The sequence below is a fragment of the Gallinula chloropus genome (assembly GCF_964237585.1).
Source record: "Gallinula chloropus genome assembly, chromosome: 3".
Classification (NCBI taxonomy): domain Eukaryota; kingdom Metazoa; phylum Chordata; class Aves; order Gruiformes; family Rallidae; genus Gallinula; species Gallinula chloropus.
The window spans coordinates 33,932,011-33,948,293 of record NC_140087.1 but is presented as its reverse complement, the minus strand read 5'-3'; the positions used below and the strand labels follow the sequence as shown (position 1 = coordinate 33,948,293).

The 16,283-nt window shown below is 37.5% G+C and overlaps 1 protein-coding gene across 1 annotated transcript in view; it reads left to right on the top strand.

The window, feature by feature from the left end:
• Nucleotides 1–16,283, top strand: part of UTRN (utrophin) — a 380,556-nt gene that overhangs the window by 298,857 nt on the left and 65,416 nt on the right. The window contains exons 56-57 of the mRNA XM_084262364.1: nucleotides 853–931; nucleotides 5,897–5,957. Coding sequence (XP_084118490.1) covers nucleotides 853–931; nucleotides 5,897–5,957 — 140 coding nt within the window. The remainder of the gene's footprint in view (nucleotides 1–852; nucleotides 932–5,896; nucleotides 5,958–16,283) is intronic.

The window sequence follows — 16,283 nt, the reverse complement described above, 5'->3', positions numbered from 1 at the left end:
CATGCAGTTTCACAATGAACGATTTAATGAAGTTCCTTACATAAGTTTAAGTTCATTTATCATTTTTTGCATTTTCTCACTGGCAGACAATACTTACTGTAAGCGAGTTGCCACTTACTTCTTTACCTGGTCTCTAAGGGTGCTACTAAGTGTCTGTAATAACTAGGGGAAGGATAGAGGATATGTCACCCCTCTAGCTGAGGGCAGTGGGACTGAACGTTCAAAACCTGGACATCAGATTCTGGGCTAGTAGTTTTGAATCAATTGCTCCTGAGAGGCAAAATTAATAATGTGTCCTTCCATTTCTTGGTGAAATTTGGTGGTGGGATTTTTGTTTGTTTGTGGTTTTTCTTTGGGCTTTGTTGTTGTGTCCTCTCAAATTGAGTTAACTAAGCAACCAAACTGTTGCTGGGTGTGCTAGTGCATTTTCAACTGATAAACCAGGGAGGAGTCATGTCAGCTGGTGAAGTATCTTCCAAAATGGCTCCATGCTGGAAAGGCAGCTGTGAGATCAATACAATCAAACTTGGACCTGCTGTCTGTAGAAATTTGGAAGGGTTGAGAAGAGGTCAGAAACTTCAGCAGTTGTCTGTAGTCACCATTGAAACTACTGTTGTTCGTTATTGATCTGCAGTACTTGCGTGAGAACATTGCAAGACAGGCGTGTAACTTTCATCAAAGCAATGAAGGAAAAAGAAGTAGCCTTGAATAGCTGGGTGTCAAATGAGTGCTATGACACACAGACAAATTTGTTTTACTAGTAGTGAATGTAAACAAGCGATTTTATTATTATAGCCCTGGTGTCACGAAGTAAATGCAAGGTAAATGTTGTGTATCTCTGTTGATGTGCAGGTGTCTGTAGAGGATCGCCTTAAACAATTACAGGAGGCACATCGAGATTTTGGGCCTGCATCACAGCATTTTCTTTCCAGTAAGTTCTTTGAATTAAAAGACGCATGTGAGAGCTGATGATTTTCTCAAATACTGACTGCTATATAGTACAGGTTTCCCTGTGGCTTGAAGATCAGGAGGTTCCTCTTCCACGTTGTTATCTAACTCCTTTTTTTTTTGTAAGGGTGTTTCATCTTCATACTTCCACTGACATTCTCACTGGCACGCTTCCCTTAGGAATCACTAATATGCTGAATTATGGTTGTGCCCCTGGTTGCTTTGTTCTTTGTCCTCTGATTGCTACAAGGTCTGACCTGTAGCTGTTCCAGAATCTTTATGTCTTCATAACCACATTTTCTCATCCCTGCTACCTCTTTCCTTACTTGCCTTTTTCTTCCACATTTGGTGGGATGATGCAAAGGAAACTTCCTGGATTGATTTTTTTGTTTTGTTTATTAAAGACTTCATGTCACACATTCCTGGAACTTGAAATAAAGGAGTGGGGAAAGCATACCTACATCACTTCCTCTTGAGACCCATCCTTGCATCTTTTTCTATTTAATGAAAATTTTAGTACTGACAGCCTACAATCTCCCATATACTAAGAGGGCAAAAGCAGATGCTTTTGCTCTCTTGTTTTCATTTGACTTGTTAGTTTGTGATATCGACACATGTTGATTTTCTGATGTTCCCGCCTATCTGTTCTCATCAAGGCTCATGATGCAAAGTCAGCACTCTGCTTTCTAACTGAGGCCTTCAATAGTCAAGATAAAATTATTGCAGGAGTTGAGAAGTGAACATAAAAATGAGAGACTCTATTGATTCAATGATACATAATAATAATGGATTCTCAAGTGCTGTATATCATTCAAGATGAAGAGCTAATATAATTTAAAAGAATAAATTTTGATTTCTTCATGAGTTATATAACAACCATGTTCTTATTTTTGACAACTAGTTTTTCAGTAAACATCATAGTAAACCAGATGTAGAATATTTAAAATATTGCAGCTGTAACAAAAACAACTTTATCCTTTTTTAAAATTGCAGGTCAAACAAATTTAAAAATATATACATTTGTTTGATTTTATTTTTGAACTCCATCAGAAATATTGCATAGTGTGGCAGTGGTGGTTTTGTAGTCCTTCCAGTCTCAAACTTGTAACATTGACAGTACACCTGTGTAATAATTTGCTGAAAGGTTGTAGATGGAGCGGTACTTTTGGCACTGTTGCAGAAAATGAGATTAACTGTTTGGAAGTGGTCACTCTAGTCTAATTAAAACAAAATGGGAAGCAAAACAGAGAAAATGCCATTCTTGTTGCTCTGTTTTGAGAAGTTCCTGCCTTCACTCCTGTGTCACTGTTAAGGCTGTTCACCCCTACTCACCTGGACCAATGCAAGTGTTCAGGTGACTGAACTGGGGTGGTGCTGGGGGAACAATCAGTGAAAAAGTCCACATATACAACTAGGAAGCCTGCCAGGCAAGGTTGGCTGGTTTTGTTTACCTTGACCTGGATCATTTCCTTGATTTGGCTTGCAGCATGCCACAACAAGTAATTGTATTCACAGGACTGAGTGGTGGACTGGCTTTGTTGCTGGATAAAACATTCATAGAATTACGTCCAGAGAGACTATGCAGTGCCTTATCAGCATGCCTCAGCCTTGCTTAGGGCATCTTCAAGCTTAGGGGACATTCAGTTTATATTACATACAAAAGTCAAGAAGGGAAAGTTTCCAGAATGCATGTGGGTAGATACTGCAAAGAGGTATAGCCATGTACCACAGTCCTGCAAAACCAAATAATATGCAGTTGTCCATTTAATTATTGGGTTTTTTATAAAAACAAACAACCTCCTTCCCCACACAAACTACAGCAAAAACCTCTGAAAAGAAATAAAAGTCTATTTTAAGATCTTGAACTACACAGAGTTGCAGAACTTAATACCGACAACTTTAAATAAAGTCTGTTAAGTGAAAGTCGGGGACAGTAACTTCAAAAGGGAAGTAATAAAAAAATCATTACATCTGGAAAAATGAAGGTTTTAACCTGACAGGTTGAAATAGTGCATATTCTAAATCAAATTTTTCAAACCTTTTTATCAGCCATAAATGACTTCTAGCTGTGAGGAACAAGTAGACTGGTAGTCTGAATAAAATAACCTCAAACTCCTAAACCTGAGGTTACAATACGTATGTTTTGTGAAAATCTTTATCTCCAAAGTTAGAGTGGAGGTTTTTGTCTGGGCTCATTTGACAGTAGTTATTTTAAATTTACCTCACCTATCTTTTACTCTTCTTCCTAATCCTAACAAGAAACCATAGTTTGCTATCACCATTTTCAGCTGACTAGCTCTCAGTCATTTAATCAGTAATTTGTGCTAGCAAGACACCTATTTCTACCTGTTCCTCAGGTTCATGAAATTGCCCATATTGGAAGGGACCTCAAAAGACCATCTGTCCCAACTTTTCATGGGAAAGGGAGCTTAGAAGAGATTTAGCATCCTGAGTCCAGCAATTCCACTGTTGCAGTGGCTAGTAACGTGTCTGTACTAAAAAGACACAGTGCAGCATTTAATACTGCTGTTGGAGTTCTTGGAATGCCAGTTATATCAATTAATCCAGACCATTGTAGAGAAAGTGCTTCCGAATATTTTTGGAGGAAACACTACGACATTGAACCTTCCTAAAATGTCCTGTAGTAGCAGGCGGAGGTAAAGGAGTGTTATTACTATGTCACTACAATACATGATCCTTCTCTTTACAGAGCTATTTTTCCCCTTCCATTGGTGTTAGGTTGCATTTGCTCTTTTTTTCAGTGTTTTTGAGATCTTTTTTCAGTGCTTTTGAAATGGAAAATAAGATCCTTACTGATCAGTAAATTTTACACATCCCTAATATGAATAAAGATGAAGAATCCTTATAACTTGTTATTCTTTGCAAAAATACTGTCTTGCTGTCTCCCGACTGCAGTTTAGAAACAATAACTTGTTTTTCCTGTAATCCGTTTATTTCCTAAGGCACTTTTATCTGTCGGGTTTCTTAGAAGAATCCTTGAACATCTACAGAGTGCTGACTCCACGTGTTCCCTAACAAACAGCCTAGGTCCTCAAGTGCCTTGTTCAAAGCATCTTTTGAGTGGTGTCCAGCCTTACTAATATCTGCAGACCTGCTAGCAAGTGCCAGAATCGATAATTGCTCTGTTCCGTTTTCATCAAGAAACTGATTTTAAAATATGAATGGGAATTTCATTCTGCAGACTTTCATTGAGCAGAGAACTGGCAATGGTTTTAGAATGGCTGTTTCCAAATACATAATGGCTTCATCCGTAATAATTAACAATTTAATTTATAGTGTTGTTTAGTGCATATCTGTGTCAGTGTAGAATATCTACAGTCTGTCATAGCACATAAATTGTACTTAAGTAAACTGTGGTCAGATTTTATTTCTTAGCTAGTTGACATAATTAGTGTAATAGCACCGTAGCCACCATACATGCCAAATTGCACTAAAGAATTGCACTAAAGAATGAAACTCTAAAGCACCTACATGTGCCTTCACTCATTTTTTTCTTTACCAAGTAACTACCTACATCTCTATTGCAAAAGTTATTTTCTTCTTTAAGTAGTAATATGGAATTTTCCCTATTTTTTCCAGTGAACAATGTTGTTTACTTGGTTCATGTAGTTTCCCAGATACTTTTCCTAGTGCTATCTGTCTTTCAGCACATGAATGTTTCTTGAGTTATAAGACATGAAATTTAATGTGGTCCAGGAAGAGGTCACAGCCCTTAAACTGATCAGGGAACAACTGGCTGGGAACAGGGCAAGACCTGACTCTCTCTGAAGGAGCACCAGCCTGTGGGGCTTACACAGCTTTCTGGGTCTTCACTGCAGCATTGGCAGGTCTTAGGGGAAGAGGAGAGAGTTACTTTCAAATGTGTTTTGGATTTTGTTTTTCCAAAGAGGGATAGACTCTACCGTGGGCCATGACTGCAGAAAATTATGTTAATTGAGTATAATTATTTGGGATCCAACGTGGATCAAAGCATATAGCGTTTTAGCAGGCTTTTAAACAGGGATTTTAACATCTAGGCATAGGCACACTTTATTAGAAATGTTGACGTATGTGTACAGTAGAAACTCATCCCATTGTGATGATCGGTTGTTCCCTTCTGTTCTTTCGTCTCTGCTTCTACAGTGAATCTAGTGAAGAGTTTCTTCTACAATAAAACCCCTAATTAACCAGGCACTAGTTTGGTCATTTCTGGAAGGACAAATACTTACGTGTGGCTCTTCAGTAAACAGCTACTTCTATGTTGTGCACCAACAATTCTGTTAGCCAGAACACTTTTCCAATTTATCTCCTGGAATCTTCAGATAAGCAGAGTTGTAGTGTCATGACTACAAACCTCTTGCAACTCAGTGTGCAGAAGGCTCCGGGATGTTATGGATTATATCTGTTGATATATCAGACTTGCACAAATCGCTGTTCAGCAAGGAGTGCACAGACAGGTTTTAATGCCTTTTTTTCCTAGTCGTACGGTGTTAACGTTAATTTGAGTTGCAAATAGGAGCAAATGTTGCAACTAATAAAAATAAGGATGATATTTCTCCTTTTTGTTCTGTTGTAGAGCAATTATTATAATAGTGGAAGCATTTATTTTGAAAGCTTAAACTGATAACAATTCAATGGAGGTAGGAAAACCAGTGTCTCCATTTTTGCTCGATGGATGGATAGCTTGCCTGCTCAGAATTTATCATCCTTCTTTGAAGTAGAATCACCACATTTATTTTATTTCCAGCTTGGCATCAAATGGATGCCTAGAATCATCTTGATAGATTGCTGTCATTTTCTCCAGCTGATTTTCTAATTTCTGAATTTTTTTGGGAAATTTTAATTGTGCCCATTTAATTTATTATCACTGTTTTAATTATAAAATAAATAAAGCATAATTAGAATTTTTTTATTTGTCTAATGATTACCTTCTCTTTATTTTCCTCAGCCTCAGTACAGTTTCCATGGCAGAGATCTGTTTCACATAACAAAGTGCCCTATTATATCAAGTAAGTTTGCTTTGATCCTTTTTTTCCTTAAGCATAACAGAGGGTCTTATTACTATAACCTGGCAGGTTATATACCTTGCAGGTTACATAGGTTCTAAGTAGTAACTAGAAATGTTATGAGGAGCTCCTCTACATAGTGTTATGCTGTATGTACTACATATTTTCATGTTTATTGCTTTGCACACTGTATAATTTGGAAATACGAAAAAAGAAACCAATGACAAACCCTAACTAAAAACCCCAGCTCAGATAGGAAACAGCAGAGATGCTCCAGTGTGATGTAGTGTCAGTATTCAAAGTGATGTTCTTATGTGTCTGGTTCATCCAAAGTTTAAACTGTAAAGGGAAAGAAGCTGAATGCATAATATATATAAAAATGCAAAGTTTGTAACCTATAGCAGAACAGCAGTGACTAATATCTATAAAGCCCATACATCATTTAGTGCAAAATTCCTTTGGAAATAGGCATATGTTGATTGTTCTTCTGTTAGTTTCTTTACTTTGTGGGATTTTTTATAGTGCTTGATATTAGTTTAAATGTAAAATTAACAGAAATATCTACAAATTTGTATATATACCTTGTATATCAAAAAGAATAGTTGAGATATTTATTTGAAAAGAATAAGAAATGCTAAGTTATGGAGGTATGGAGACTTTGATGTGTTCTACTTGGAGCAATCCTTAACTTGGGTTTTCTCATTCCATCAGTGGTTTATTATATAATGCTTGCAAGTATTTTAAAGGTCAGATTGCAGCATTTAGAGGAGGATAGCTTTTTGCCAGAGAGGTAAATGAAGTTTTAAGAAGCTCGAGCAATATAGTATGTCAGACCCAAAATAGTTCATTTTGGACTGAAGGAAATTTGTGTTAAAATGTTATCACTTTGAGCTTGGGAAAAGAGCACGGTTTTAAGTCTGTGGGATGACTATGAATTGGACCTAAAGATAATACATTCTCAAAGAACATGAGTGAGGATGTTGTGCTATTGCATATTGCCCTGTCATAAATCCAAGAGCCACATTTAAGTGCGTTTTCAACAGAGTGCAAGAGCTTTCATCCCCAGGTGTAAGAAACTGGGCAAGGAGGGCAAAAGACTGGCATGGCTGAGTTGAGATCTGCTGATCAAACTAAAAGGCAAGATGGAACTACACAGGCAGTGGAAGCAGGAACAGGGAAAAGTACAAGGATCTTGCCTGGTTCTGTAGGGATGAGATCAGGAAGGCCAAGGTGCACTTGGAGTTAAACTTGGCAAGGAATACCAAGAAAAACAAGGGCTTCTACAGGTATATAAACCAGAAAAGGAAGGCTAAAGAAAGTGTAATGCCCCAATACCCTGCCCCAATGAGTGGCAATGGTGAACTGGTGATAACAGATGACGTCTTCACTGGGGACCTCTCCCCTCATGGTTCTCAAGTTGATGGCCCACAAGTCAGGGACCAGGAGGGACAGAGTTCCTCCCTCTGTAAGTGAAGATGAGGCTCATAACCATTTGAGGAACCTGAGTATCCACGAGTCCATGGGTCCTGATGAGATGCATCCCAGAGTCCTGGAGGAATTGTCTGATGTAGTTACCAAACCACTCTCTATGATATTTGAAAAGTCATGGCGGTCAGTTATAGCCCCTAGTGACTGGAAGAGAGAAATCATCACAGCCATTTTTAAAAAGGGTAGAAAAGAGGACCCTGGGAACTACCAACCTCTCAACTCTATGCCTGGGAAGATCATGGAACAGATCCTCCTAGAAGCTATGCTGAGGCATATGGAGGACAGGGAGGTGATTTGAGACAGCCAACATGGCTTTACTAGGGGCAAGTCCTGCCTGTCCAATTGTGTGGCTTTCTACAATGGAGTAACTGCATCAGTGGACAAGGGAAGAGTTACAGATGTCACCTATCACTTTTCTCATTAGTTCAGAAGAAAGTTGTCTTTCCAGTGTGTGCACCAGATGCAATCCTGCAAGCACACTATGTGGCGTCAAAGCATCCACTGATGATGTGGGCTTGCTCTGCTACCTGTGTGCTGGCTGCCCTGGAGCTACATTGCAGAATGAAACCAGTTGGGGCTGAGAAACAAACCCCAACACTCTCAGAAATTGTTTTAATCGTCTTGCACAGGAACTTTGATAAAGGGGCAGAAGTATAAGGCAAGGTCTCTGAGGGTTGAGGTCATTAGAGAAACAGAAAACACTGTTTTATTTTAAGGATGGTTTTAATAAAGTCGACAGAATTAACTGCTACATCTCCAAGATGAATTTTCCCATAATCTTTCCCTACATTCAATATGATACATGCTGTTGAAGCAATCTCTTAATTCTTGTGTCTTGAATGAGAAGAATGATGTTTCAACCAACCTGTAGGATTTGTTTATTTTAAAAAGCTTGAGGAGGAATACTGAATTTCAGTAGCTCCACAGTCTGACAAGGAGACTAACCTCAACAATTTCCTTAATTTCCTATTGCTTATTGATGTGCACTTCAATATTGGCAGCACCAGCTAGATAAAACACAGAGTTGTGGAAAATAAAGTATAAAATAGCTGATTCTGAATTTTGTTTGTTTTGGTATTATCAGGCTGGAGAGTACTTCTAGCTTTAAATATTCTTTTCAATCTTCCTCTATTCCCAAATTTTGGATATAGTTTAAGGAAGAGAGGAAAATGGTGCTGATACAAAACCATGTTTGATTGGAGTGATTAAATGAGCTTTTGTTATATGGTTTAAGAGAACAGTCAGTAGGATTAATGGTGGTTGTTTATATAGAAAAAAATTCTAGAAAAGAGCCAAAGATTAAGTTAATATATTTTTTTTTTGGTTAATTATACTAACCTTTTTCAATGAGGTGCCTTTGATGCACAGCATGAGTAGAAGAAACAGTTAGTAGGAGTCTCAATAACACTATTATTCAAAAGCAATTATATTTACTGTTTTTACAGCAAGCTGTATGTTCAGAAAGTTTGAGGTACCAGTTGTTTATGAGATAAGAAAAACAGCAGAAAGAATAAGAGTATGATTCAATGATTGGGGGCTGAAAAAAGTGAACTTCTAAAAAATAATTTTGAAAGGGAAATAAATGATAATCGAAATCAGGCTACTTTAATTCTGAATAAGAACATGGACTCTTCTCAGACAACCATAAATTCTTACCTTTGTTTCATTTTGGTTGTTTTTTGTGAGTGTCCTTGAATGAGAAATGTAAAATATTCTGAAGCGACATAGTTGCAGATGATGATGTAGTTGTACCTCTGTTAAAATGAGTGTTTTAAAAAAAACATAAAATGCTGCATTCTTTGCAGTTTTATTGCACATTGAGAATGGAGTTTTAAGAAAAAAATAGGGAATCACAACTGAGAAGGCAGGAGGGAGCACTTTATGTAGCAATGAATCTGGAAGAAGACCGGAAAAATGATGCAAGACACCTGTATTTTCAGATAAGCAGCATTTATTCTGTTCATTTCCTGATGCCAGACGTAACCAGCACTTATATGCATAGAGAGAAGTGTCTCAGAGAAGGACGTCCTTAGTGTGCCAGCCTACCATGGTGGCCTTGAGTGCAGTTCGTTCTCCCCATCCTATTTAGTATTGGTTGCCATGTCTGCTCTTTATGAGGCTGTAATAAAGGTGTGTGAAAGATTAAAAAGCTAGTGTACAAACACCTTGGCCCAATAAGTTCAGACCAAGGCAGACTGGTTTTGGAGCAATTTGGAAAGGAGTGACTATTCTGATTGGCTGGAAGAAGGATTTATAATTCATTGAGCCCACATTTATCAAGATGTATGTGTGTGTGCTTCCTGGTTCGTGCATATCTTTGATCAATCTGAACCTATGTCCAAGTGATTTTATTTAGTCCTTTTTTTCTCCTGTTTGATTTTGTGTTTTCTTAATGGCAATTGATAGAAGTTTTTGTGTTTCTGTAATCTGAGTCTTCTCTGTTGCAATTGAATTCAATCAATGACAACCTGAATCTGTAAAATAAATTAAAAAAAAATTAGTCTTTAATACTTTGTAAAAAACAATGGCACTAATGAGCAGCGCAGAAGGTCTGGTATTTACTGATGCACTTTTGTTAATAAAGTAGAGAACTTACACAAAAGGTTTGGCAAACTTGCCATTGACTAAAAATCTCAGGTTGGTTTGCAAAGGTTTGGATTTAATAAGGAGAGTTTTCTGCTGTTGTTCATTTATAACTCTTTGGATCACATAAGGCACATTTGGCTTCTATAACAGAAAAAAAATAAAGCCTATATTACATAGCACTTCAATAAAAATATTCTGAAGAGAGACAGAAGCATAAAGTAGATGCTATGTATGATTGCTAACCATCTTTGAGGAATACACGATGACCTGAAAGGGATGTGCAGAAAACATAATTAGCCTGGCATTTCTCACTGTTGTTGTTCTGTCACATAAGTTTTCTTCAGCTGTGTACCTTTCAATGCTATAAATTTTTAGATATTTGTACTGTGCAGAAGAAAGAGAAGGGTAATACAGAAGGGGTCACAGTGAGTTTAATCTCATGCAGGGCATTACATAGGGAGAGTAGTTTCTTGACGGAATCATTAAACCAATATCAAACCCTGTAGTCACCTGGTTACTTTTCTGTAGTCCTGTGAAGCAGCTGGCATCACCCTCATCTTAAAAATCCCATTTTGGTACGTTCTACATTATGTTCAGCTTTGTGGGGAATAGGAATAAAATGCTTTCTCCTTTTCAATTTTTTCAAGACTCTTCAGGAAGTCTTTCCTGATGTTTGTTTTATGCCTGTATAGGGAAGAGGGTGAGAAACTGGGAAACTTAACTTTTTTCTTATTCTAGCTATGCCCATAACCCCATTCTTAGAAGCATTAAGTAGTCTTTCTCTTAGAATGGAAAATATAATATAATTTGCAGAAAGAGATACTGCAGGATTCAGTTTAGGAAACGTTCTTCAGTTACCAGTTCCTGCACTGGTCTTCATTTTCTGTTAAAGAAATGCAGACGTACATTTTCTCTGGAGGGATTTCAAAATATCTGCATATAAGTTGCTCTACTAACCTCTAATATACATAACCCTTGCAATGCATAATGCCACCTTTTTCTCACCACAGTGTTTTCTTACAGGCTTTAAAAAAAGAAAATAGGCTGTATCTAGATAAAGCACCATGACACAATCATAAAGTGGGGGTGGTGTTATGCCATTTGAAACTTGGCAAGGGCAACAAAGTCGGGGTCTAGGTGTGGGTGATGAGTAGAGATCCTCATTTCAGGTAATGTTTTGTGCAAAAAACTACACGATCAGATCACTACTTAACATAATGCCAGAGTACTGTTTGAATGTCTGCTCTTGAGGTACTTGCCAGTGATTATTGACAGAGGCATGGGTCTTGTCTGGAGTGAGGAATGGTAAAAACCCCACTGATTCTTGTTTTCTTACTTGTAGACAAAAAGCCAAAAAAAGAACAGGTTGAGTTTTTTTCATGACCCCAAGGGCAGCTCAAAACACCTGGAGAAGTTCAACTTACTCCATTCATTTCAACAGGACTGTTCTCACATTTCTAAAGATCATAAGTTAAATGACATTCTTAACTGTATCTCAGCACTCTTTTTACAAACAGGAGCTGTTTCTAACAAGAATTATCTTTGCCAATTATAATAGGAAAGCTGCCAGCAAACAGAATGGATAAGAAACAGATTGTAAGGGTAAATGTTTGTCACTTAAGCTTTGGAGCACTTCATTAATATGTAGGTTTTTAGATTGGAAATTTTGATGGTTTTAATGTTTATTTTTAGTGAAATTTACAAAAAAGCATTTAGAGTTCTAAAATTACATTGTTTTGTCAAATAAGCTATCCATGGATGCTGAATGAATTCTCTGGTGGCTCAGTCAGTGAATCATTTTAATTTTTTCTTGACTGATCTGTGAGGGAAGATGTGTTCACACCACTTGTGTTACTGACCTGTAGACCAGCTTGTTTCTGTCATAACAGAAATCCCTTCTTACATCACTCACTGTGCAGAGTGATATCTCATAACTTCAGCTCCTGTAGACCTTGAAAAGTTCCTTTCATCTGGTGCCATGTACATGCGAGGTGAATAATGAACCCCACTGTTGTTCACTTTCACTGAAACCAAGTATCACCTCACCCTACAAGTAGTTCTTCCAGAAGCTAGTAGAGAAGGTTCTCCTGGGCATGTGTCACTGTGACCTGTGACAGAACTGCCACAGTAGTTGTAACAGGGAGGGAAAACTCTACATTTGTCTGCTCTTGGTTAAATGCTTGATTTTGATTCTTTTCAGAAGGTCAGTGAGATGACTAAAAATGATAACATTCTCACAGGTTACCATGTAGATTTTTTTTTATTCCTTCTAACTTCAGCATCATTCCAAATTTAGATTTCCATTAGCTTCTCTGCAGGCTCAGTTTTCTGTCACTAGGGGTTACAGATTGTTTTCTATAGAAAAATACAGAAAACGGCATTTCTTCACATTCTTAGCAGATAGTTGCTAGCAGGGCTGAATTTTCTGAAGATATCCTGTTGTGTCTCTGTGGTGAAAACAATCCATTCAATTCTACCTAATTGCCTTCTGGGACTTACCAGAAGTTATGGCCTCTAAAGGAATCAAGTTGTAGTTTTCTTCATGATGTAGTAAAATAATTTTGTCTGGAAATCTTCAGAAAACAACTGTAGCATTTCTGTGAGTGAATTTCATACTGCTTTAGTTGCTTACCTTACCTCATTTTAGCAACTCTGGTAATTAGCAATTTAACAGTTTCTGGTCCTTTGCTCCAAGGATGACATCTTTCACACATACATGTAAAATAAATACAAAGAAATTGTATAGTCTTTATCCATTCCCTTGTTCTTATATGTCTGATGTCTTGTGTCTTATTTGTGGGTACTGAGCGAGGTATCAGAGGAGCAGAGGAACATCCCAGTCTGCTTTTACTTGCTGGGCAATAACTGACAGGCAGTTGTAACTGCAGGAGTGTGTATTTTAGAATAAGTTGCTATGTCGTGAATTTACACAGGAAGGAGTTATGAGATCCTGGTCGGAAAGATCTCTCCCAGTTTCACTGGTCTGTCTCATTTGTTACAGACTGTCCAATCCTGTAAGGTTTCTGAGCACATTTCTCAGTGCTTGATCTGCTTGCATTAGTTGTGCATCAATAACATGAAAGCTACTGTAGCTACAGCAGAGAAAGATGGATCTTATTTCAAAGAGCTGCTTTACAAACCAAATCACCGGAAAGCGCTTTGTCTTGCATGCCCCTGTTGGGAGCACCTAATAAAATGATTCCTTTCTCTGACAGTTTTATTTGTAGCATAGGAAGGTTATCTGCACACCCGTTTTTTTCTTCCTGTGAAAATAAATTTGTGTCCCCATAATGCATGTTATGAAATGGTTATCAAACAGAACTTTACATTAAGAAATGTTGCTGTTGAGACTGGTTCCTCCCCTTCCCCGGTTTTTTATAGCTCTTTTTAAATTTACAGTCCCATATTTTTTCCTCAACTCTGTTGTGTGGTCTGGCTTTTGTGTCTTCTGTCTTGAAAATGAAAGCCTATATCCAGAGGAATATATTCGGTGGCAGTAGTGACACTGCCCGTCGTGGTGGAGTTGCAGCCTCCTTTGACCTGAGTGACTGTGGAATCAGTGATTCGCTCACTCTGCACCCATAGTTTTTCTCTGCTGGATCCACATACAGCTTTGCTTAGCCTGTACAGATTAGCCTGTTTCTTGCTAGGTGCTTTGGGATGAGGCTGACATAATCATATTCACTTTGTGTAGTCATTCAGCAGCTGTCAGGTAGTAATGACTTTTGGGTAATTACAGACAAGCCTAAATAAGGGGATTATCTTTCACCTTTTTTCCATTCCACCCCAGTTCATGGGGCATCCTTTCTCATAGAATTCTTGCAGCAGGTATTACAGGTAGCCACCACACATAGTATATGAAAGAACTGAGTGATAAGTTTTAAAAAAGTCTTGTACAAATGTATTTCTTTTTCAAATGAAAATAGAAACCTAATATTTTCTGTCCATTACTTTTTGACATACATTTCGTGGTCAGTGTTTCTCTGTAAAGAGAAAATTTTTCTGTTTAGGTATTTATTACACTAAATGGAGGAATAAGATAAGAGGATACAGAGATTTTTGGATATTTCCACTTTTTTTCTACTTCATGTTAAGCACACACATGAAAGCACACAATGAAACTCTCGTTGTTAGATCTGGGAAACCTGATTTAAGGAAAAAGCTTGATTGGGAATATTAGCCCTTATTCATTGCCTATGGGTTTATAAAATACTTAATAGCTGGAATTGCAATTAGATCTGCCCACATCCGAAGCAAGCATTTCCAGAAGGGCTTGGGAAATCAAGGATTTATCCAAGTACATGTGTTCGCCCCCCCCCCCCTTTTTTTTTTGAATAAAAAAGAAAGATCTCTTTGAACCTAGCAAAATTTAACAATTTGTTGCAAGACAAGAATTTCAAATGCGCTTCTGCTATTGATCCATTGTTGTTTCTGTAGAGGGCTATTTGCTGCTAATAAACCTTTGTACTTCTTCAGTGCTTCCCAGGTGAGAACCTCTCTGCACCCCACAAGAAGAAAATGGATTTCTGCATGGAAACCTTTTTTTAAGGCCAGAAGATGGTGAACTCAGAATCAGAGGCTAGAATTCAGCAGTTTTTACCATCATGGCTAATTTTAAGTTGATAGTTTCTTCTAAGGCAGTAAACAAGATTTGAATGAGCTAAATTGCATGTTGTTTACATGCAGTGTTTACACTAATATTTTAGCATTTCAAATAGTTTGAAATGCAATTTTATATATACCTATATCTAAAGTGTCTATCACAGTACTGCTACCTACCTTTATTTTTGGCATACATTTTTTAAGATGTTTTAGTTAAAAGCCCATTCTCAGAAAATGCCAAGAATTCCTTTTCACTTATGATGTTAGCAGTAAAATTACCAGTTTTGGTCTTTTTTATTTTGTTTGTTTGTGATTGGGTTTTTCAGCATTTTTTGTGTGATTTTTGGAGGGGTCTTTTTGGTTAGAGGAGTTGAGGTGAAGCCATTTCCTTCAGACAAGCTTTATTAAGCTGGTCACATATTGGATCCATTTCTGTGGTCAGTTGCAATGGCTTTTGTCAACAGAAAAAAATTCTAAATGTTCAGAATGATAATGATGGCATCCCACCTAACAAAACAGTGCAGATATTGGGCAGCCTTAGGGCAGTTTTGAGGTTATTTAATAAGTTGATCAGTACGAGTCATTGTATTTTCCATTCCTCTTTACTGAAACTGTGTATGTTGTTCTTTCTAATGTACCGTAGGTTTGTTGTCGGGTTTTTATACCAGTGTTTCTTGGGAATGCTCGACAGTCAATTGCCTTTACCTTGGCACAGCAACAAACACGTCTATGTCCTTTTTTGTTGTTGTTGACTTCATGATGATTTATTGGTGTGCCCCTTCCAGGGAAACAATTGTCAAGCTACTTGTTTTTGAAATGACTTTTTGGACAAGGATAGATATAGCACTGTTTTAAAAATGTCATTCTAGAAACCACAAAACCACTGATTTAAATACTGGCATGCCTTAGCTTTGGGGTTCCGTGTACAAGAGCCTTGACCACATCATTCAAAATTTGAAACATGAATGTAATTCATGTGATGATATTATCAAACTGAAACCAAATAAAAGTTTCAGTTCAGGAAAATGTGCTCAGGTACTTCAGTACTACTTCTGAATTGGGGAGGGTTTACTAAAGTATTTCAGAGTCAATCAAGGTCTAACAGAAGATTATTTTTTTTTAATGTATATTGTATAAATCTCTCTTTAAATACAATTTTGTGCAGGTGCTTTGTCTCCTTTCAGTCATCTCCTAGGGAATAATCACTAAGAGAGAAAAGAAGATTTATACCTACTGTATCAATAGAAAATATCTATTTTGCCTTCCATAAAAAGCATCTCACAAAGCTCTGATGGTGTCGTACACAAATGGGACTCATGGCAGAGAGTGTTAAGCCTAGTAACAGAGAGAGCTGACTGTGGGGGACCTGGACCCCACTCAAAGCTGGAAGCATCATGCTGGTGAAGTGGTGACTGTAGTCCCTTTGTAGACAACCAGTACATGTGCTTTCCACTAATATATCTCACTGAATAATGTTAAGAAGGGCCTCCAGTTCCTGCTTTGTTTGGAGCCTGTCTCCCCTTTGCACTATCTGTCCTGTCTCTGTAACTCTTTGGACCAAGGACCTTCTATTCCATTTAATTTGCATCACTTAGTATAAAAGGTTTTAGTCTTGGTTGGTTTCTAAAAATAAAACAATTTTAAATCAATGAT